At 44.3% G+C, this 23,706-nt stretch overlaps 1 protein-coding gene across 1 annotated transcript in view; it reads left to right on the forward strand.

The window, feature by feature from the left end:
- Positions 1-1,507: 1,507 nt before the first annotated feature.
- LOC132874227 (inter-alpha-trypsin inhibitor heavy chain H3-like) overlaps positions 1,508-23,706 on the forward strand; it is a 43,202-nt gene continuing 21,003 nt past the window's right edge. Inside the window, 9 exon segments of the mRNA XM_060910215.1 lie at positions 1,508-1,639; positions 3,100-3,263; positions 14,635-14,739; positions 14,939-15,101; positions 15,283-15,399; positions 15,838-15,966; positions 16,119-16,235; positions 19,288-19,456; positions 20,291-20,401. Of these exon segments, the coding sequence (XP_060766198.1) occupies positions 1,508-1,639; positions 3,100-3,263; positions 14,635-14,739; positions 14,939-15,101; positions 15,283-15,399; positions 15,838-15,966; positions 16,119-16,235; positions 19,288-19,456; positions 20,291-20,401 (1,207 nt within the window).

Here is a 23,706-nt window from a genome sequence, read left to right on the forward strand (position 1 = left end):
AATATAATACAATTAATATAATACAATTTATATAATACAATTAATATAATACAATTTTTTTTACAATTATAATACAATTCCCCCCATGGTGGCTGCATGAAGGAATCAAAGATTAAAAGCGCGCTCTTCCCGTGACAGCTCTCCCGTGGAGTGTCTTCACGAGGCTCACCGTCCCGTAAACAAATTACGAGGTTTACCAGTCCAATCCCGTGGCTCTACCAGCCCCGTCTCGTCCCGTAAACAAAAGTCTAAAAAGTCTACGAGGTTCCCCAAAACGTCCCGTGCCTCCACATGAGGATTACCTGAATTTACTGGGTCTCGTTTCTTTTTGAAATTACTACCAACCAGACAGAAGTCTAACCAATCAAATTATACATTAAAATTAAAATAATTTACTCACCTGGTTGGCAGTATCCCACTTCTGACACCAAATTGTTGGGGTTCACCCAGAAAGAGACCCCGATTCCTTCATGAGCCCCCTCGGATCCGGGACGATAATGATCAGGTCGAGAAAAACAGACAAAGAATCAGAGATTCACATGCAAGTTTATTCGCACAGTCACTTCGTCAAAGATGAAAGATTACAAACACCTTTTATAACAAATCATAATCTCTCCAAACGGCTATTGTGTCTGTCAAATGTGTGTGTGTTTGTATGTGACCTCAGCGAGGGGTGTGTGTGTGTGTGTGTGTGTGTGTGTCTATGGGAGGGTGTGAGTGAGTGACATCATTTTGATATCTGTGTCTATGTGCTAGGTCAGCAAATCACATCTTAATTCCATATGTATGTGTGTGTGAATGAAACCTTCAATCATAAGCAAAATAATATTTCAGCAATTCAGCAATTTCATTTACGTATGTCAAAGCGCGTGAGATGTTTTTACGACAATGTTTTAAACAAAGACTATGTTTGGTCTAACAAAGAAGTGTTCTTCTCCACTGGACGAAGGTCAGGCTACACAGGAACAGTTTAAAATCACTGCCATAGTATATGCAATAGTCTAAAATAATAAAGGATCTTAAAAAGCTCTAAAATATACTATAAGTAATATATACTATAACTATACTATAAAAATATAATATAAGAGTCTTAACTCTTTGTTCAGCAATAAGGCTACCATTACATCCAACATTAAAGTGTGTGTGGGTCGATCTGACACTAAAACAGACCTTGGTGGGTCCTTCAGACACTTCTCTGTTCAAAATACACATTTCATAAACAAAATGTTCCCAAACAATGTCCAGCCGAGACAGAAGGTCATTTTTAACTGAACCTTAAGTTAACTCTTAATTTTGTCACCATTTTAATAATAATACTTATAAGAATAATAAGAATAATATTTATATAAACCTAACAGTCTCTCATCGTTCAGAATCTGAAAGGTTCCACAGATTTGGTGCATCGTTTAACCCTCGTCATCAGTAAACAGCGTGCTGGGTCTTTGAACCCGAGTATAAAGTCACAAGGACGGAGTGTTTGGAGACACCAGGAGATTTCAGGAACCACATGGTTTGTTGAAAAGTTAATGTGCGTTTGTCAGAGCAGAGAGCTCTAATGGTCACCATGGAGCGAGCCTCAATCGTACTCGCTGTCTTTGGATCTTTACTTCTCTGTGTCTCCTCAGTGCCAGCCAAGAAGGTAAGGAGTGGAGCCAAGCTCTACGAGTCTTCTGCTTGTTTATTTCATTACTTTTAAGTCAAAGTCTAGAACTTGTCTCAAATCATCCTTTATTAAAGCCGTGACGTGTTTTTTTTTACCCAGTCTGAATTAGTGAACGCTTCGTTATTATTTCTGTTATAATCCTCATAAAAAGAAGTCTGATAGCTGATGAAGCTTCTGAGTGACCATCTCTTTGGATGAACCCTGTGCAGAAGAAATTAATCCAATAAAGTGCCCTAGAAAGAGTTCAGCATCAGAAGGAGCTTTTGTGAAACAAAGAATAACTAAATACCTTTTATAGCTGAAGGTTATTTATTTCACCATGTTTCTGTGTGGCTCTGCTCATGGCGACATTTTACACTTTTATTCTGAAATGTCCTGACTCAGCACAAACAAAGAATCAAACCTCAAACTGGTTTGTAGTTGGTCATAAATACAACACACTTTTTCTTCAAATTTTGTGTTTAAGAATCCCTGTGGCCATAATAGAATAGAATAGAATAGAATAGAATACCTTTATTGTCACTATACACATGTACAATGAGATTAAAGCATCTCCAATAACAGTGCAAACAGCATGGAGAGAGAGAGAGAGAGAGAGAGAGAGAGAGGAAGGGGAAAGAATGGTCCTAAATAAAAACTATAACTGAAAATATCTCCCCAACTCCTTTTATTTTGTTGTAGATTTACATTCAGTTCTGTGGAAATGATATTCAGGTACATTGTACTGAAACTCTCACAGCATTGTAAATTTATTTAAACACAGAGCTCATCAAATAATCATTAAAACGGGACTAAACGCAGTCCAACGTACGGCCTGACATTATCTCACCACTAAACCCACTAAAACATGTCGAAGCAGTTGCGTAACCTCGGGCTGAAGGTCCACTCACACTCTGGAGGTTATTTTTGTTTGAGTTGTTTTGTATGTTTTGGACACAGAGTCTGGAGCTTAACTCGAGCCAAAAAATGCAACACAGTATAATGATAGTATTAGTTAGTTATAGCCAGGTTCAATGCCCAAACTTATAATCACATCATCAGGTATGCCACCACTCTTGCCAGAGCAGTTCGGGGTTAGGCATCTTGCTAAAGGGCACTTGAACCAGTCTTGCTGGTGCAGGAAATTGAACCAGCAACCTTTTGGTCCCAAAGCTGCTTCTCTAACCATTTTGCCATGGCTTCCCCCAGTGAGAGTATAATTACAGTATTATGTGATTAGAAAAAAAAAAACACCATAAATCGTCAAGAAATTGGACTGACCCCTGAATACAACATCACATTCACAGGCTGAGGGGAAATATATTCCTGACTGTTACGGTTTAATTTTTAATCCCCGATAAATAATTTTTTTGCATATCCATACTGGAAGTGTTAAAGAAAACTGAAATATAAAAAGCCAAAAGCCACAATCATGCTGTTTTTTTCCCTCAACACAGGAACGAAAAATCGATATCTACAGCTTCCACATCAACTCGACAGTAACCAGCCGCTACGCCATCACAGTCATCACGAGCCGTGTGGCGAACCGACTCAACGAGTCCAAAGAGGTTCATTTCCAGGTCAAGATTCCAAAAAATGCTTTCATCAGCAAATTCAAGATGTAAGTCAATAAAAATCATCATTTCTACAAGTGACCTGAGGGGCACATCAGAAGAAAAAGGAATTGGCAAAAAAAAAGGGGGGGGGGAATCCCAATAACGCTTCATTAATATGATTTTTAAAAATTGTATTCATTCAACTGTTTGGCTCAAATGTACAGAAGCATAAAAAAGAGCCAAGTAAAGACCAAAGGGGTGAAGCTCAAATCACAAACACTAAATTCACTGGCAGATGGAGCCAGAAGGTTAACTCCAGTAAGAGAGTCACGCAAAAGTCCAGAAATCTTCATTGATCACTTGGGGGCACAAAACAGAATTACACCCAGCACAGTGAGATTTCACAGAGGAGCTCTGTTGTTCTCGGTTGCTCATGACATTACTGCAAAAAACAAACAATTTCTTCTATTGAGTCGAGAAGAACGGGCAGCGTCTCCTGGAACTTTCTGTAAAACATCTCGAAAATGTCTCAAAAAGGTTTATTAGGAAGTAGACACTGGCTCATTCTACAGATGTATAATATCCACATTCACTGGATATGAGCAATCGCGCACTCTGATTGGCCAGTCTACTATTCGGCTATCAGCTCACATACGGTGAGTAGAGAAAACCAAAATTGTGGAATGTGTTACTGAACCAACCGAGGACGAAATAAAAACTCTACTTGAAAACAAAACCCCCAAAAGACAAAACAGCAACAAAATCGGGAATGAAAGTATTTAATGATAAGAACTTTTTTTTTCAAGAATTGTTATCACATTTTTCACAAATTGCTCCTGTCATTTTGCTGGTTTGTTTACATTCTTCATTTTTAAGCCTTAAAATTTGTTGAATTTTTTTTAGACTCGTTCAAAAGTGGGTGGCACGGTGGTGTAGTGGTTAGTGCTGTCACCTCACAGCAAGAAGGTCTGGGTTTGAGCCCCGTGGCCGGCGAGGGCCTTTCTGTGTGGAGTTTGCATGTTGTCCGCGTGGGTTTCCTCTGGGTGCTCTGGTTTCCCCCACAGTCCAAAGACATGCAGGTTAGGTTAACTGGTGACTCTAAAGTGAGTGTGAATGGTTGTCTATGTGTCAGCCCTGTGATGACCTGGTGACTTGTCCAGGGTGTACCCCACCTTTTGCCTGTAGTCAGCTGGGATAGGATCCAGCTTGCCTGCGACCCTGTAGAACAGGATAAAGCAGCTAGAGATAATGAGATGAGATTATCTTGAGTAATGTAGTGGTAAGATGAGATTTTGAATAAAGATTTTATTTACCAGACTTGCAAAAAATTAAAATAAAAATGCTCCGTTTCTCAAAATCCAGTGAATGTGGATAGAATAAAACAGATATTCCACTCAATCTCATCATACATGGATTATAGACAACTCGGTGCTACGCGCCTCATCACCTATCAGCTCATGTACAACTGGATTTCATGGAATAACTGTTAAATATTAAATCTTTACACACAGTTCTATGCAAAAGTCTTAGGCACATGTAAGGAACCACTGTTGACCAAATATGGCTTAAAAATAATGAAATGAAATGTTTCAATATGAAAAAAATTAATATAAACAGTAATCAGTAAGCCGTAATAAATATAAGAAGTCAGTATTTGGTGTGAGATGAAATTTCCTTTGCTTTAAAAAAAAAATATTTCGATCGTAGTCTCAGGTCCAGTGAGTGCAGTTTTATGCGGAAATGATCTGTAGGTTTTACTGAGGATCTTATGCCGCTTTTCCACTACAAACGCGGCTGAGTCGGGCTGAGCCATGCCGTGCTGAGTCGGGCTGAGCGGGGCTGTTGGAGTTGCATTTCGACTACAACCGCGCTGAACCGTGCTGGCTGGAAGTGGGTGGACACATTGGGTGGAGTTAGCAAAAGTGGGTGGACGTCAGGTGATGTCATTAAGCAGCGCAAACAGTGACATCAGTGAGCTTTCAAGCGGTAGTCTCACGACCCGAATAGTAAACAATAAACATGGAGGACATGGAGTCGTTAGTGTTGCTGGTCTTGGTGCTGTGGCTTGTTGTCACCAACAACGCGGACAGATACTGGGAAGAGCGTATAGATGAGGCGAGGCACATAAGGCTTCAGAAATTCTCGTAATTCTTCTTCTTCCGGGTTTGCGGTGTTTACAGATCCCAGCGCGCTCGCGGGGCGTGTGTGGGCATGTGAGGACACTCCTCCTCACCAATCAGTGCACAGGGGAGTGTCTGCTCACGCCCCCAGCCTCACTCGGCACGGCTTGGCTCGCTTCAGCCCCACTCCAAAACGGTGCGAGTTTTAGGGGCTAAGCAGGGCTGAAACGAGCTGAGTCGTGCTGGTTTTTGGTAGTCGAAACGCGAGCCGTGTCGGGCTGAAGTGAGCTGAAGCGAGCTGAAGTGAGCTGAAAAAGGGTAGTGGAAAAGGGCCATTACAGAATGCTCAGACACTTACAGACATTGTTGTAGAAGTCAGAGCGGGTGGGTGGAGCACAGAAGTATGTCAGGCCAGAACGGAGTTCAAAAAACTCTTTTTATTTGCACTTTTCAGTAGCAACGTACATGTTCCCAGCCACACGCACGCACGCACACACACACACACACACACACACACAGACACAAGTCATCTGGTGCGGGAGAGAGCTCACTTCCTCTGCTCTCTCTCTCCTTATATAGGGCGTGGTTGCTGGGAAGACACACAAACACAGGTTAATTCACATCAGGTGTAGTGATTCTGCCACTTACCTTCCCTGACTCTGCCCTCCGGTCACAGACTGACGCTTGACCACGCCCCCACTGCCACATACCCCCACAACCCGACTCAGGCCGGGCAGCCGTCCAACCCACAGCCGACTCCCCCACCTTGACGGGAGAGGAAGTCCGCCATGACCATCTGTGCCCCTGGCCTGTGGACCACCTTGAAGTTAGAGGGTTGGAGTGCCAGATACCAACGGGTGATCCGCGCGTTGGCATCCTTCATGTGGTGGAGCCACTGGAGGGGCACGTGGTCCGAACAGTTGGTGAAAGGGCATCCCAGCAGGTACTAATGGAGGGCGAGGACCGCCCACTTGATGGCCAGGCACTCCTTCTCTATGGTGCTGTAGTGCCCCTCACACACTGACAGCTTTTGACTTATGTACAGCACTAGGCAATTCTCCCCCTCCACCTCCTTGGACAAAACAGCCCCCAGCCCCCTGTCCGATGTGTCCGTCTGCAATATAAAAGGGAGAGAAAAGTCAGGGGAGTGTACCAGTGGCCCCCCACACAGTGCAGCCTTTACCTCAGAAAAAGCCCGCTGGCATTGCTCCATCCACTGGACCGGATCTGGTGCCCCCTTTTTAGTGAGCTCAGTCAGCGGGCTGGTGACGTCCGAATAATTAGGTATAAACCTCCGATAATAGCCAGCCAGCTCCAGGAACCATCTCACCCCCTTTTTGGTCTTGGGCCTCGGGCAGGCCGCAATCACTGCCGTCTTGTTAATTTGGGGACGCACCTGCCCATTGCCCAAGTGGAAGCCCAGATACCGTACTTCCACCCGCCCAATCGCACGCTTCTTTGGGTTGGCTGTGAGACCCGCCCGCCTCAGTGACCTAAGGACGGCCCTCAGGTGTTGTAAGTGCCGCGGCCAGTCATGACTATAAATAATGATGTCGTCAAGGTATGTAGCCGCATAGGTGGCGTGGGGGCGGAGGACCCTATCCATCAGCCGCTGAAACGTAGCGGGCGCCCCAAACAGCCCAAAAGGAAGTGTGACAAACTGGTGTAAGCCGAACGGTGTGGAAAAGGCTGTTTTTTCTTGGGATAATGGAGTCAAGGGGATCTGCCAATAACCCTTTGTCAAATCCAGTGTCGAGTAAAAGTGAGCTGTGCCTAGTGGATCGAGCAACTCATCAATACGAGGCATTGGGTACGCGTTGAATTTAGACACCGCGTTGACTTTTCTGTAGTCTACACAGAACTGGACCGACCCGTTGGTCTTGAGTACCAAGACCACAAAGTCGCTATGGGACTCCTCGATGATGCCCATTTTGAGCATGGCCTCGAGTTCTTCCCGAATCACTTTTTTCTTGTGTTTGGGTAGCCTGTAAGGGCGGCTACGCACTACCATCCCCGGGGGCATCTCAATGTGGTGCTCTATGAGGTCGGTGCAGCCGGGCAGGGGCAAGGACACGTCCGAAAATTCGGTCTGCAACTGGGCAACCTCCGCGAGTTGTGTCGGGGAGAGGTGGTCTCCACAGGGGACCGGAGAGGTACGCGATGCCAATGCTCCCTTTTGAACCTCTGGGCCCAGCTCCGCCTTCTCCGGAACCACCGATACCAACGCCATGGGGACCTTCTCATTCCAGAGTTTGAGCAGATTGAGGTGGTAAATCTGTAGCGCCCCACCCCTGTCCGTTCGCCTCACCTCATAGTTGACGTCCCCGACTCACCGTGTGACCTCAAAGGGTCCCTGCCACTTGGCGACCAATTTGCAGCTCGATGTGGGCAACAGTATGAGTACTTTATCTCCCGGTGCGAACTCCCTAAGGCGTGTACCCTTGTCGTACAGGTGGGTTTGCCATTCTTGGGCCTGCCACAAATTCTCCTGGGTTAGGTGTGTGAGTGTGTGGAGTTCTGCGCGCAGGTCAATAATGTATTGAATTTCATTTTTACTTGGTGCAGGTCCCTCCTCCCAATTTTCTCGCAGCACGTCTAAAATGCCATGCGGCTTATGCCCATACAACAATTCGAATGGGGAGAACCCCGTGGAGGCTTGTGGGACCTCTCGCACTGCAAACAACAAGGGTTCGAGCCATTTATCCCAATAACGTGCATCCTCGCTTACGAATTTCTTGATTATATTTTTGAGGGTGCGATTGAATCGTTCGACTAAACCATCCATTTGTGGGTGATAAACGCTGGTGCGGATCGGCTTAATACCTAATAACCCATAAAGTTCGTTCAGTGTTTGTGACATAAATGAGGTGCCTTGATCAGTCAGAAACTCTTTGGGGATTCCAACTTGGGAGATAACGCGGAAGAGCGCTTCCGCAATACTGCGTGCTGAGATATTGCGAAGAGGCACTGCTTCCAGGTATCGCATTGCATAGTCCACTAGAACTAATATAAAGCGGTACCCTCGTGTTGACCGATCTAATGGCCTGACGAGATCCATCCCAATTCTTTCGAATGGGGTCTCGATTAATGGGAGAGGGTGCAAAAGCGGTTTTGGAATGGCCGCTGGATTTACTAACTGGCATTCGCAGCACACCGTACATTACCTACGGACATCACCGCGAATCCCTGGCCAATAGAACCGGGCCATTATTCGGGCTAGTGTTTTATCCTGCCCTAAGTGTCCAGCCATGGGATGAAAGTGAGCCGCCTGGAATACCAATTCCCGGCGGCTTTTTGGATTCAAGAGCTGTGTGATTTGTTCTTTAGTCTGAGTGTCCTGTGTCACGCGGTATAATCTACAACCCTGATTCCAAAAAAGTTGGGACAAAGTATAATTGTAAACAAAAACGGAATGCAATGATGTGGAAGTGTCAAAATTCCATATTTTATTCAGAATAGAACATAGATGACATATCAAATGTTTAAACTGAGAAAATGTATCATTTAAAGAGAAAAAATTAGGTGATTTTAAATTTCATGACAACACCACATCTCAAAAAAGTTGGGACAAGGCCATGTTTACCACTGTGGGACATCCCCTTTTCTCTTTACAACAGTCTGTAAACATCTGGGGACTGAGGAGACAAGTTGCTCAAGTTTAGGGATAGGAATGTTAACCCATTCTTGTCTAATGTAGGATTCTAGTTGCTCAACTGTCTTAGGTCTTTTTTGGTGTATCTTCCATTTTATGATGCGCCAAATGTTTTCTATGGGTGAAAGATCTGGACTGCAGGTTGGCCAGTTCAGTACTCGGACCCTTCTTCTACGCAGCCATGATGCTGTAATTGATGCAGTATGTGGTTTGGCATTGTCATGTTGGAAAATGCAAGGTCTTCCCTGAAAGAGACGTCGTCTGGATGGGAGCATATGTTGCTCTAGAACCTGGATATACCTTTCAGCATTGATGGTGTCTTTCCAGATGTGTAAGCTGCCCATGCCACACACACTAAAGCAACCCCATACCATCAGAGATGCAGGCTTCTGAACTGAGCGCTCATAACAACTTGGGTCATCCTTCTCCTCTTTAGTCTGAATGACACGGCGTCCCTGATTTCCATAAAGAACTTCAAATTTTGATTCGTCTGACCACAGAACAGTTTTCCACTTTGCCACAGTCCATTTTAAATGAGCCTTGGCCCAGAGAAGACGTCTGCGCTTCTGGATCATGTTTAGATATGGCTTCTTCTTTGAACTATAGAGTTTTAGCTGGCAACGGCAGATGGCACGGTGAATTGTGTTCACAGATAATGTTCTCTGGAAATATTCCTGAGCCCATTTTGTGATTTCCAACACAGAAGCATGCCTGTATGTGATGCAGTGCCGTCTGAGGGCCCGAAGATCACGGGCACCCAGTATGGTTTTCCGGCCTTGACCCTTACGCACAGAGATTCTTCCAGATTCTCTGAATCTTTTGATGATATTATGCACTGTAGATGATGATATGTTCAAACTCTTTACAATTTTACACTGTCGAACTCCTTTCTGATATTGCTCCACTATTTGTCGGCGCAGAATTAGGGGGCTTGGTGATCCTCTTCCCATCTTTACTTCTGAGAGCCGCTAAAGGTTGCTTCTCCTCATCAGTAGCAGTCTTGTACTGCTTCTTCAGAGTGCGAAGCTCCTGGCACAGGCGATGTATCCTAGTGGCCCTGCGGTTCATTGTGTAGGAGGTGGGCTTAGGTCCTCCTTTCTCTACCTGCCCAAATCTCTCTGAGGCATAGCTGAAGATGATGGTGGTCATCGATTGGAGTCGGCTGTCATCATCTCCTTTGGCTGTAGCTTGGATGATGTTGGATACATCCTGGTCAAACGCCAACCACTCACTCCGCTTGCTGGCTGGGGGCCACTTAATCCGCTGCTGTGGAATTACTCTGCTGGGATTGGGAGGCTCAGGTATGTGGAGGGACTGGGCTCTGTGGTTTGCCTCCTGGCCGGGCGCCTCCTGCGTCTCACCAGGTTCTGGACCTGTGCGTTGTACCTCAATCTCCTGCTCCAAGCATTTCATTCTGGTCTGATGGATTTTCAGGCCATGCTGGTTCTTGCACAGCTTTCTGCAAATGCATGTCACATTCGTCATCTGTCCATTTGCATGGGTCATTAATGTTTGGTCCGTCCGATTGGAGATCTCATCCTGCCCCCCTCTCGGGATCTCCTGGGGGTATCTCACTGTAGGGCTTTCCGTAGCTTGTTTGGGTTCATTCTCACGAAAGATACAGTTTGGGCTGCTAACCCAAACTGTCCCGGGTGCCGTCTTTCTGTGCTGTCAACTGTCTCTCCAGTAGACAACCAAACTGTTCTTGGTTGTCACCTAGTCTGTTCCTAGGAGTCCCTGGCTGTGCCAGACATTCAGTATGCTAGAAACACCTCATGGATGCACTGGGACGCATCCTCAGTGATGTATCCTGGGGTCCTCGGGTGTTTCGGGTCTTGCAACATCATACACCCTCACCCAGGTGACCCAGCCGGGGTTGATCAAGCCCCGACTTGCGTCCCAGTAGCAGTCCACGGATCACCCCTTTTAATGCAAAGCCACCATGTGGCTTTCTCTGCGGCTTCACTTGCGGAGGCAATGGCCCTCTTCTTAGCTGCTCCTACAATGCCCAAGCAGCTCAGGACTTTGCAGAGGGAGCGCCCTGCAAAACCCCTACAGCTGACTTCTATGGGCTCGTAGAAGGTTTTCCAACCTCTCTCCCTGCACTCCTCCACCAGCTCCTCGTACTTGGCTCTTTTCCTCTCATTGGCCTCCTCAAGACGCTCTTCCCAGGGAACTGTTAGTTCAAGAATGATGAGGTGTTTTGAAGCCTCAGATGTTATCACCACGTCTGGACAGAGAGTTGTTACTGCCACATGTTGGGGAAACCTCAGCTGCTTTCCCAGGTCGGCCTGCAGCTGCCAGTCATTTGCCGTGTGGAGGAGGCCTGTTGTTATATGTTGGCATGCTCGGGGTTTCTCTCCAGCTTTTACGAAGGAGACTGCCTTCTTTGGGGCATGATGGTGCTTGCAGAAGCTGATGGCAGAGGTTAAACTTTCAGCAACTGCCTTAAGCACCTGGTCATGGCACCACCGGTAGCGGCCATCAGCCAGGGCCTTTGGGCAGCAGCTGAGAAAATGTTCTAAGGAGCCTCTACCAGAGCACAGAAGGCAGGAGGGTGTCTCACTCTTTCCCCAGACATGGAGGTTCGCTGGGCTAGGCAGGACTTCATAGACAGCTTGCACTAGGAAACAGACCCGATGGAAGTCTGCCTGCAAGATGTTTGTCCAGGTGATTCTGCGCTGTAGTGCGCTCTCCCACCTTGTCCATGCTCCGTGTTGCCAGAGTCCCACCGCCCTGCTCATACGCTCTTCCTCCACGCCTGCACAGACCTCCTCCTGGATCAGGTGGTGTCTCTCCTTACCGCGGGTCTGGCCGATCAGGGTCTTTGGGTAGTAACCCAGGCCTGCTCTTCCTGTTGCCACGGTGCCCATCAGTGCCTTCTGTCTTAGGTGAGACTCTGCCAACTCCACTGCTCTCCCAGCCTTCCACTTCCTTCCTGTCCTCACCTCGATGCCAGCTGATGACACCTTGCAGTCCCTTGAGTCCCTGTACTGTAAGGCTTCTCTGGTGCATACCACCATGAACTCCTCGGTGAGGCCGCTGAAAGGAAGCTGCAGAGTGTTACTTGCTCCATACAGTGCCGCACTGGTGAGACTATGTGGGAGGCCTAGCCACTTTCGAAGAAAGCCACTGATCTTCCTTTCTAGGGACTCAACTGCTGTCATTGGGACTGCATAGATTAGCATGCGCCAGAGGATTCGTGGCAAGATAGAATGCTGATCGATCCAGGCTTTAAATCTACCAGGCAAACCAGACTTGTCAACCTTGGTGAGCCAGGTTCCAAGTTCCATGCTGGACTTCTGGATGGCAGCTGAGTCTTTCAGGCAAGAGTCGAAGAGTTTCCCCAAACTCTTGACAGGTTGCTCTGTGATGGTTGGAATGACAGTTCCTGAGATGGAAAACCGGAACTTGTCAATCGCTTTCCCCTTCTTCAGCACCATCGATCTTGACTTGGAGGGCTTGAAACTCATCCTTGCCCAGGTAATGAGTCTCTCGAGCCCTTGCAGGATCCACCTGCACCCTGGGACCGATGTTGTAGTGACGGTCAGGTCATCCATGTAGGCCCTTATCGGGGGCTGCCATACACCTGACTTAGTCAGGGGCCCTCTGCATTCCACCTCGGCTGACTTGACCACCATTTTCATGGCTAGCGCGAAAAGGATAACAGAGATGGTACAGCCTGTTATTATTCCTTTCCAAATGCAATGCCAGTCTGATGTTGCTGACCCAGAAGTGACCCTCATCCTGAAATTATTGTAGTAATCCAAGATGAGGTCCTTGATCTTAATGGGAACATGATGGAGGTGCAATGCAAGCTCGACCAGCTTATGCGGTATGGACCCGTAGGCGTTGGTCAGGTCCAACCACAAGACCGCTAGGTCGCCTCTGTTCTCGTGAGCCTCTCTAAATCTTTAAGTTGTTTTCTCACCTATGGCTTGTTATTAGGGTATACTTTGACAACCTTTTTAGGAATTACAGTGTCCTCACAATATGTGACCCATGAGCTGACCACTTCAGTCAGTTCACCAATATCTCATGAGGATTTGACAAACTCCTCCCACAAGGTGCAATCCAAGCAGCCTTGCAGAGCAAGCGTAGCCTCCTCAGACCAGACCTTCACTTGCCTGGTTTCCACTTTCCCCCTATGCAGACAAGTGCGATACACTGGTATGAGATGGACGCAGTTGTGATCAGCAGAACCCAGGGGAGAAAGACAGATTTATAGGCACCTTTAATGGATCCATAACACTGATCAAGGATCTTCCCATTTCTGGTTGGGCAGGACACATATTTATAAAAACATCTTAAAATTTTGTCCAAAGAACAGTGATTAAAGTCACCTAAAATTAGTTGTGGAGCATCGGGGGACACTGCCTGTAGTTTCTGGACAGTGCTATAGATTAATTCTAGGGCAGTGCTTTCGTTCGCCTTTGGGTGAATATAAACAACAGAAACGAAAATCTGCGGGAATTCTCTGGGTAGATAGAAAGGGCGCATGGAGACTGAGAGCAGTTCAATGTCTTTTGTACACAGTTTTTCTCTCACCAGTGTTGTTTTGCACCAGTGCTCATTTATGTACAGGCACACCCCGCCCCCTCGCGACTTGCCAGTGGTCGCTGCAACCCGATCCATGCGTAGAGGCTCACCGAAACCATCCAATGCAATGTCAGCATCTGTGTCCGCTTCCCCCAGCCATGTTTCTGTCAGGGCCAGGATACAGGCTTCTTTGAATTCATGTTGGTATCGGACATAAGCTTGCAATTAGTCAGACTTGTTTCGGAGGGACCACATGTTAGCAAGGATGATAGAGGGCAGAGGAACGCGTCACAATTGCTGCCTCGCTCGCGCGCATAATCCACCTCTCCTACCCCACTTCCTAGATCTCCGACGAGGTGCGTTAGTGAAGCTCCTGTTCTTTCCGTAGTTCCATTTGATGTTGACAATGTTTGGAAAGATTAGATCTGGAGGTGGCCTAGAATTCGCTGGTTGATTGAACTTTAACAGATAGTCGCGGCTATATAAAATCCGAGATTGGGAGGTGCCATACCAGGCTTCCACCAAATGGAAAGTTTGCCACACCACTAACAATATAAATCCAACAATCCAATTCATTGTAACAGATCAGACAAAACGATCACTGCAGGGCGAATCATGCGTGAAAGTTGTGGATATGCATTTAAAACTGCGATCCAATATAAGACAGAACTCGGCAAACTTTAACGAGCTGTACAAACAAACAGACAGCACCATGCTACTACCCCTGCCCGTCGCTGCGTGCGCAAGTGCCCTCCCAATGATTCTGCCATCAACTGATCGTGTTAAATAACGCTTAGTTCGGCCTCAAACCCACAGTTCATCTCTAAAATCCTCCTTGATTATCCAGTGGAACAAGATTTCACAGAATAACATGCAGAGTAAGATTCCACAGTGTGAACAGAAAGTGGGAGCACAAAACTAAAAACATACCAGAGTTTAACTTCTTGTGGTGAGGTGAGGCACTGAGAGTAACAAGTGACTTTTTCTTCATGTTAATGATCGGCCTAAATTAAATAAAGTGTTGTCACAAGGCTCTTTAAGACACAGGAATCCTGAATTGTGGTTTAAGTGTACGAAATAACAGTGACTCGTCTACAAAAACATGTCTGAACACCTTCTGATCAGGTTAATCGAGGGAAAGACGTATGATGGTGTTGTGAAGAAGAAAGAAGAGGCACAGCAGCAGTACAGTCGAGCAGTATCTCGAGGAGAAAGTGCCGGGATTGTCAGGTACCACAGAAACAGAAATAAAACTGATTACACAGCTGGATTATTGCAGCCAGGTGAGAAAAAAGGGATTCAAGTCATGAATTCATGTCTCTAACCGGCTGAATGAACAAGCATAAAGTCTAATTCCCATACAACTCTCATCAGTAATAATAATAATAATAATAATAATAATAATAATAATGCTTGTGATGGGCTTCAGTGCAGTAGGAAGGACGCTGGAGGAGTTTAAAACCTCAGTGACGGTGGCAGCTTTGAGTAAGGTGACCTTTGAACTCACCTATGAAGAGCTGCTAAAGCGACGACTCGGCAAATACAAGTTACAAATCCACGCGCAACCAATGCAGCCTGTGGCAGATTTCAAGGTGACGTCAGACCTCAAGGACGCACAACAACTCTGTCTTGTTCCAAACTGCCTTTAAGGATTTACTGCTAATTTAACAAGCAATAGATATGATTTGAAGCAGTAATTTTCCCGTCATAATCATGTGACAACAAGGTAAATTACAGCTGTAAGAGTTCACACTGAGGCCGTGTCTCCACTAGATTGACGTCTATATTAATGAGCATCCAGGTCTTTCCTTCCTGGAGGTCAAAGGAGGGCTGAAGACTCAGGAGCTCTCCGGGGCTGTGATCAGCACTCTGGCCGAGTCGACCAAAGAGGTGAGAAAAATTAAAAACAGTAAAATTATGCTTTATGTTCTCCCCGTGTCCGCGTGGGTTTCCTCCGGGTGATCCGGTTTCCCCCACAGTCCAAAGACATGCAGGTTAGGTTAACTGGTGACTCTAAATTGAGCATAGGTGTGAATGTGAGTGTGAATGGTTGTCTGTGTCTATGTGTCAGCCCTGTGATGACCTGGCGACTTGTCCAGGGTGAACCCCGCCTTTCGCCCATAGTCAGCTGGGATAGGCTCCAGCCCGCCCGCGACCCTGTAGAACAGGATAAAGCGGCTAGAGATAATGAGATGAGATGAAAATTATGCTTTAGTGAACCATTTAGATCAACTCCAAAGCCTCTGTCATTCAGAAATTGATTAATTGGTTCATATTATTATTATATGTCATATTATATTATCTGTCTCTCCTCGTTCGTATGTGCAGGCATGGGTCAACTTTTACCCCACACGCGAGCAGCAAACACAGTGTGAAGGTTGTGGAGAAAATGGACTAAACGGAGACCTGCTCATAGAGTATGATGTGAAGAGACCACATCAAAGTGGAGAACTTCAGGTCATTTCTAGAAACATTAACATAAGTGAAAATATGAGTGTCAGTTATTTTACAGATAAGTACCATAAGGATATATGTGCCCTTCCCATGAGTCATCAGAGTTTCTCATTTTGAGATTTGAAACAAAAAGAGACTTCTCTTTTTTTTTGCAGGTATTAAATGGATATTTCGTCCACTACTTTGCACCCACGGATATTCAACAAATCCCAAAAAATGTGGTTTTTGTCATTGATCGCAGTGGCTCTATGAGGGGCAGGAAAATTGAGCAGGTAAGCATGATCAACAGTGTGATTCAGTCTCTGTGAATTTACAGTTTCCATCCCAGAGGATAGCTGAGTAGATCTGCAAACTCAAATATAGATTCAGATGTATCTATTACGGCGGCACGGTGGTGTAGTGGTTAGCACTGTCACCTTACAGCAAGAAGGTTCTGGGTTCGAGCCCAGTGGCTGGCGAGGGCCTTTCTGTGCGGAGTTTGCATGTTCTCCCCGTGTCTGCGTGGGTTTCCTCCGGGTGCTCCGGTTTCCCCCAAAGACATGCAGGTTAGGTTAACTGGTGACTCTAAATTGACCGTAGGTGTGAATGTGAATGATTGTGCGTCTCCATGTGTCAGCCCTGCGATGACCTGGTGACTTGTCCAGGGTGAACCCTGCCTCTCACCAGACGGGCAGCTTGTGAACAGGCAAGGCAGGCAACTGCTTGGGGCCCCCTGGCCCTGGGGCCCCTGAGAGTTGGGGTGCGAGGGCTTATTTATTTTGTCTTTTATTGCTTTTATTGTTTTTATTGTTCTTTACCATTGTATTTTCACATTTGGGATTTAAAAAACTTTGGTTTCATACATTTTTCGTTGGTGTCAGATTATTTATAACATATTGGTGATGAACACTGGTCAGACGGGCCCCCTGGAAATTTTTGCTTGGGGCCACAATAGACCCTAGAATCGCCTCTGCCTTTCACCCATAGTCAGCTGGGATAGGCTCCAGCTTGTCTGTGACCCTGAACAGGTGAAGCTGCTACAGATAATAGATGGATGGATGGATATATATATATATATATATATATATATATATATATATATATATATATATATATATATATATATATATATATATATATACTACCGTTCAAAAGTTTGGGGTCACCCAGACAATTTTGTGTTTTCCATGAAAAGTCACACTTTCATTTACCACCATAAGTTGTAAAATGAATAAAAAATATAGTCAAGACATTTTTCTGGCCATTTTGAGCATTTAATCGACCCCACAAATGTGATGCTCCAGAAACTCAATCTGCTCAAAGGAAGGTCAGTTTTATAGCTTCTCTAAAGAGCTCAACTGTTTTCAGCTGTGCTAACATGATTGTACAAGGGTTTTCTAATCATCCATTAGCCTTCTGAGGCAATGAGCAAACACATTGTACCATTAGAACACTGGAGTGAGAGTTGCTGGAAATGGGCCTCTATACACCTATGGAGATATTGCACCAAAAACCAGACATTTGCAGCTAGAATAGTCATTTACCACATTAGCAATGTATAGAGTGGATTTCTGATTAGTTTAAAGTGATCTTCATTGAAAAGAACAGTGCTTTTCTTTCAAAAATAAGGACATTTCAAAGTGACCCCAAACTTTTGAACGGTAGTGTATATATATTTAAACAGTTATTCCAAAAAATTGAGTTGTAAATGTGCTGATAGCTGATGAGGCACATAACACCGAGTTGTACGATGAGATTAAGTGGAATAACTGTTTTATTCTATCCACATTCACTGGATTAGGAGAAAATTGAGAGAATTATTACCTCGCCTGTGATGGAGTCAGTGGGGTGAGGGATTGGAATCAGTGCGGTTTGTTTGTTTGTTAATGTGTCTGCTAACAATCTAGCATCTAGACAGTTGCACCGATTGACTTCAGATTTTCAGGGTAGGTGGGCAATGGTCTGTAGATCACCCCCAAAATTAAATCAGGTAATCGGGTCAAGGTGAAGGTCAATGTCACCGGAAAGGTCAACCTTTCAGTCAAAATAGCATATTTTCCATTATAACTCAAAAAGAGTTGGCGATAGACAGATGTTTACTATTATGAGCATATAGGAACTCCCATATGCCCTTTCATTTGGCACCATGGTCTTTGACCTTGAGGGACCTTGAAAGGTCAAACTGAAGGTCACAAATTTTCAGAGGGCTGCAACTTGAAAACGGTTGATGGTAGACAAATATTTACCCTTATCAACTTCTAGAAAGTGCCATATGGGCTTTCATTTGGCACCATGACCTTTGACCTTGAGCGACCTTGAAAGGTCAAACTCAAGGTCATGGATTTTCATAGGACTATAACCTGACAGCTGATGATTGAGAAATATTACCATTATCAACATATATGTATAAAATAAGTGCTGCCGGGCGAGATTTGCTTTGCCTGGCAACACTTTTTTTTTTTTTTGCAAATTCGATAAATAAAAACTTTATGCAAAACATCCGACAAAATAATTTCTGCTTAGAATATAAACAAACCGGTGAAATGACAGGAGCAATTTGTGAAAAATGCAATAATAATAATTCTTGAAAAATATAGATTAAAAAATATACGTTATTTTCCATCTTTTGTTGCTTTTTTTTCTGGTTTTCTTTTCAAGTAGAGTTTTTATTTCGTCCTCGGTTGGTTCAGCAACACGCGCCGCCATTTTGTTTTTCTCTACTCACGGTATATGAGCTGATATCCTAGTAGTAGAGTAGCCAATCAGAGTACACGATTGCTCATATCCAGTGAATGTGGACAGAACTTATATTTATTAAATTAATACAGTTCAGCTATAATGAGTTGATCTCAGTGAGTGTGCACATGTGGAGATGCAGACAGCACACGGTTCCAACTGGAGTTCCTGCTGATGTTTTCTTTTCTTTTTTTTTAGTATGTTTTTATTTCAAGTTTGAACAAGGCAAACACACAACAGCAATGCTATATAATTTTAAAAAGAGGTGGGCGTTGATACAACATACACATAGCAAGTTAACGATTATATATGATACGTGTGGCTTAGATACATGGCTTGTGTACAAAAATAATTACTTCATTAAGTCGTTGAGGAAAGCTATAGCCACTGACCAGTTATTGATTGTTTGAGGTGTGGCTTTATGAAATCTGGCTGTAGCACGCTCCAAAATCAAAACATCCAAAAAGTAGGAATGCTAGACAGATGACAGATAAATATCGGGTTCAAACCAACCTTTCAAAATTGTCTTTTCTGAGGTAGTGAAACCCGCTGTTAATATCCTTTTTTGTTGTAAGCTAAGCATCAAACTGCTGATGTTTTCTATTTTAGACTCGTGCTGCGATGTTGAAGATTTTGGGAGATCTCGCTCAGAATGACTACTTTGGCCTGATCAGCTTTGACTCTGCAGTTGAGGTCTGGAAAAATGAACTGCTGCCAGCCACAGAGGAGAATCTGAACAAGGCAAAGACCTTTGTGAAGAAAATTAATGATCGTGGAGGTAAAGCCATGTTCACTACTGAACACAGTGTGGTCTAAAGATTCGCTTTCTTGCCTGAACGGTGGGAAAAACAACACGCAGGGTTTTCAAAGTAAAATGTCACACAGATCTGTCATTTAAAATAAAAAGATTATACTTTTTTCAGCTGATTCTGCTTCAGTCGTGAAGGAACACCTAATTTATGGTTTTCAGTTTCTATAAAAACGCATTGTATTGAACTGTGTTTAAAAATTGTGGCTCACATTTTCATTTTTCAAACAGTCAGTGCTGATCAAACTTGAGGATGTAAAGCACAGCAGTGGGAGCAGTGGTGGAAATCACAACTCCTCGTTATCAAAGCTGGATTTATTATTGAGCTTTCATCATCACAAATATAGTTTCATAAGCCTCAGGTTCCAACTAAAGAGAAAAAAGTCGATAAGTTTCGAAATAAAAAGCCCCAAAAGATCACTGGAATGTTTAGTACAGATTCTGAATCATGTGCCTCACATTTCAATCGTTCATAAAATAAATATGTCCTGAGAAGGTTTGTGTAATTTCACATTATTTACAGATTATGTGATCCCTGACTGTTTGAGTAAAAGTTTGAGCACCCCTGTTCGATGTGATGAATTATCTGAGTAGAGTCATCATTAGAACTTGTTTAAATTACGAAGTCTATCCCAGTTTTAAAGATAAAAAAAAAGCTTCACCTGCAACAAATTGGCTGGAGCATCTGAGAAAGTGTGGTGTATCATCCGGTCTGCTCTGCAGAGACCAAACTGCTGTTTATGAACATGGACTGAAGAATGTCTTTAAGAACTTCTAAATGATTCCTGACTGATCTTCCCCCAGCCACGGACATCAACGCTGCAGTGCTGAAGGGGGTGGAGATAATCAGGAGGTACCCCCGAGAGGGCTCAGCCTCCATCCTCATCCTGCTCACTGACGGAGATCCCACTTCTGGTATTAAACATTCAAATTATGTTGGTCATTATGTTATTCCCTATAAAGAGTGAATAAATCGAATAAATGAATGAATCAAATTAGAAATTAAACAGTAAGGTGTTCAAAAAATCTTCAGGCATGTGCTTCTCCTCATGCCATGTTGCTTATATGAGCAACGATCATCAAACAAGTTCAGCTGGAACAAGTGTTTCCAGGCAAAACAAACCTCGCCTGGTAGCACTTATTTTATACCTGTATGTTGATAAGGGTAATATTTCTCAATCATCAGCTGTCAGTTATAGTCCTATAAAAATCCATGACCTTGAGTTTGACATTTCAAAGTCATTCAAAGGTCATGGCAGCAACTGAAAGCGCATATGGGACTTCTTATATGTTGATAATCATAAACATCTGGCTATCATGAACCATTTTAAAGTTATAGTCCTTTGAAAACCCATGATCTTCAGTTTGACCTTTTAAGGTCACTCAAGGTCAAAGATCATGGTGCCAAATGAAAGCCCATATAATAATGATAATGGTAAATATCTGTCGACGATCAACCGTTTTCAAGTTACAGCCTCTGAAAATCTCTGACCTTGAGTTTGATCTTTCAAGGTCCCTCAAAGTCAAATATCATGGTGCCAAATGAAAGGCCATATGGGAGTTCCTATATGCTCATAAGAGTAAACATCTATCTATTGGCAACCATTTTTGAGTTATAATGGAAAATATGCTATTTTGACTAATGACCTTGACCCCCCTCACCTTTAACCCCCAACCACTATGGAGGCTGTCCAAGCTAGGTTTTGGTTTGAAGTCAAAATAATGAATGTAAAGAAAGTTATCCCAAAAAAACTATTTTGACCTTTCCGGTGACCTTGTCCTTGATCTGATTATCCCCAAAATTTAATCAGGTAATCTATGGACCATTGCCCACCTACCCTGAAAATTTGAAGTCAATCGGTGCAACCGTCTAGATGCTAGATTGTTAAAAGACAGACACACAAAGAAAGAAACAAACCGCACTGATTACAATCCCTCACCCCCCTGACTCCATCGCAGGCGAGGTAATAAATGCAGAAATCCATTTTGGTTTAATCGTCCACACAAGTACCAAAAAACCCAAGAATAACTTTTCAAACTATCCAGTGTCACTAGATATCACTTCACACACATTTCTAATTTATTCATGGCCAAATCAGGCAGCTGTCCCCGATCACATGGCAGCAACCAAACAAAGGTGATCACGTGCTTCCTCTGAAGCTTCCACATGAAGTCAGCCAACCATATCTCACATCTGCTGCTCATGTGACGCCAGGGGGCAGTATAATATGCTTACAGATGCCCCCGATTTGTGAGCGTTGCTGTGATTGTTCGAGGAGTGAGAGGACACGAACTCATAATCTCTTGATGATCAGGCGAACACTTTACATTGCACCACTCGAGAGCCACAACACACTCTTCTGGGTGTTATGGACATCGCCAAATGTTTGTGATATTAATAACGATATAACTCTCTCACACAGTACCAAGGGAACATGAATGAATGAATGAATGAACCCTTTATTATCACTTTACCAGTGAAATTGACCATCAACCTGTCCTTACATACATACATACACATAAGAGGGGGAGTGGACAGGACAGGAAGACAGGGAAAAAAGAAATTACAGAGACCATGAGGAAAGGAGAGGAGAAAAAGCAACCCCCACCCTATGCTCCTACGAGGAGTACAGTGTGGGAACATTAAAAAAAACCTCAGCACATAAGCACAAAAAACACAAGTACACTTTACAACATGAAAACACGGGACTTGAGGGGGGGAAGGGGGGAGGAGGTAGAGGTAACCCAGCGCAAGCAAGCAGCCGTCCGCTCCTGCAGCCATGAGGGCGCTGGTCACGCACCCGCTTGTCACACTGGGGGTGCAAATGGCGACCGCGGGAAGTGGGGGAAAGAATGCGAGGAATGCGAGAGCATCTCACAGCAGTGACCCTCAGGGGGAGATGTTGTCCCAGCAACGGCCTCGGCCAAGGCCGGTGCTGTCTCAGGGAGCCGAAAGTAGATAAGATTGGGATTGTTTGGTCTTGGGGAGAGCAGACGCATTTTTTGCATGTCCACTCTATTCATCCATTTCTGCCCATTCTGTCCATTTTATCCAATTTGGTCTCCGAAATACTTTTTCTTTGCAAAGCCGGAAGCTTCTCCATGATGTCATCCATGTGGTGGATCAAGTTCTGAATAGCCACAGTCTGAATGCCGACAGCTCTGTCCACCGCTTCAATCATATCGGGCAGCTTTATGGGGCTTTGAACAGCTGTCACCGTTGTCTGATTTCCTCGATAAACCAGGGCAATGCCTAATCCAATCAGCAAAAGTCCTGTAATCATGGTTCCAAAAAGGTAGATGTCTTCAATGTCCTCCACAGAAAGAATCGCCAGGCACACGACCCGCCACCACTCCCACACGTCCATCGTGTAACCAGCGGCGAACGTTCCGGCAGGACAGGCGGGTTCCCCCGAACCCAGGCTTCTCATCGAGAAAACTGTGTCAATTTCATTAGGAGACCAGTTTATCAATTCCATGATTTTTTTTTTTAGTTTAGAGAGCAATACGGAGAGAGTCTCTCAAAAGTATAGACAGACGAGACGAAACAAAGGAGCACAAGCAGGGAAAAAAAGGAGGGAGAGGGAGAGCAGAGAAAAATGCGACCGCCTTCCGTGAAGCAAGTCAAGTCAAGTCAAGTCAACTTTATTGTCAAATATGCGATACATGCTCGACATACAACACAGATGAAATATCAGTCCTCTCTGACCCACAGTGCAAACAGGCAATGCAATAAATAAAAATAGAATAATTGAAAAAAAAAACAATATAAACAGTATAAACACTCTAGATAGGAACTAGACATAGAATAAACACTCAAACAATATAAACAGTATAAATAAACAGTATATAAACACTAGATAAGAACAAGACATAGACTAAACACTCAGACAATATAAACAGTGTAAACACTAGATAAGAACTACACACGGACTAAACACTCAAACAGACAATATAAACAGTATAAACACTCTAGATATAAACTAGACGTAGACTAAACACTCATACACACACACACACACACACACACACACACACACACACACACACACACATAAATTGGTTCAAATAACCAAACAGTCAAGGGCACTTGAGGTATAGCAGGTAAACATGAAACAATAAGCAGTATAAACAAACTAGCAGCTGTTAAGATGAGGTCGTGCGGAATAGTGCAAATGAGCGAGGTAAAGTGAGATGTGCGGTCCCTGAGTTCAGTGTGT

The sequence above is a fragment of the Neoarius graeffei genome, chromosome 26, assembly GCF_027579695.1.
Source record: "Neoarius graeffei isolate fNeoGra1 chromosome 26, fNeoGra1.pri, whole genome shotgun sequence".
In the NCBI taxonomy this organism is placed as follows: Eukaryota; Metazoa; Chordata; class Actinopteri; order Siluriformes; family Ariidae; genus Neoarius; species Neoarius graeffei.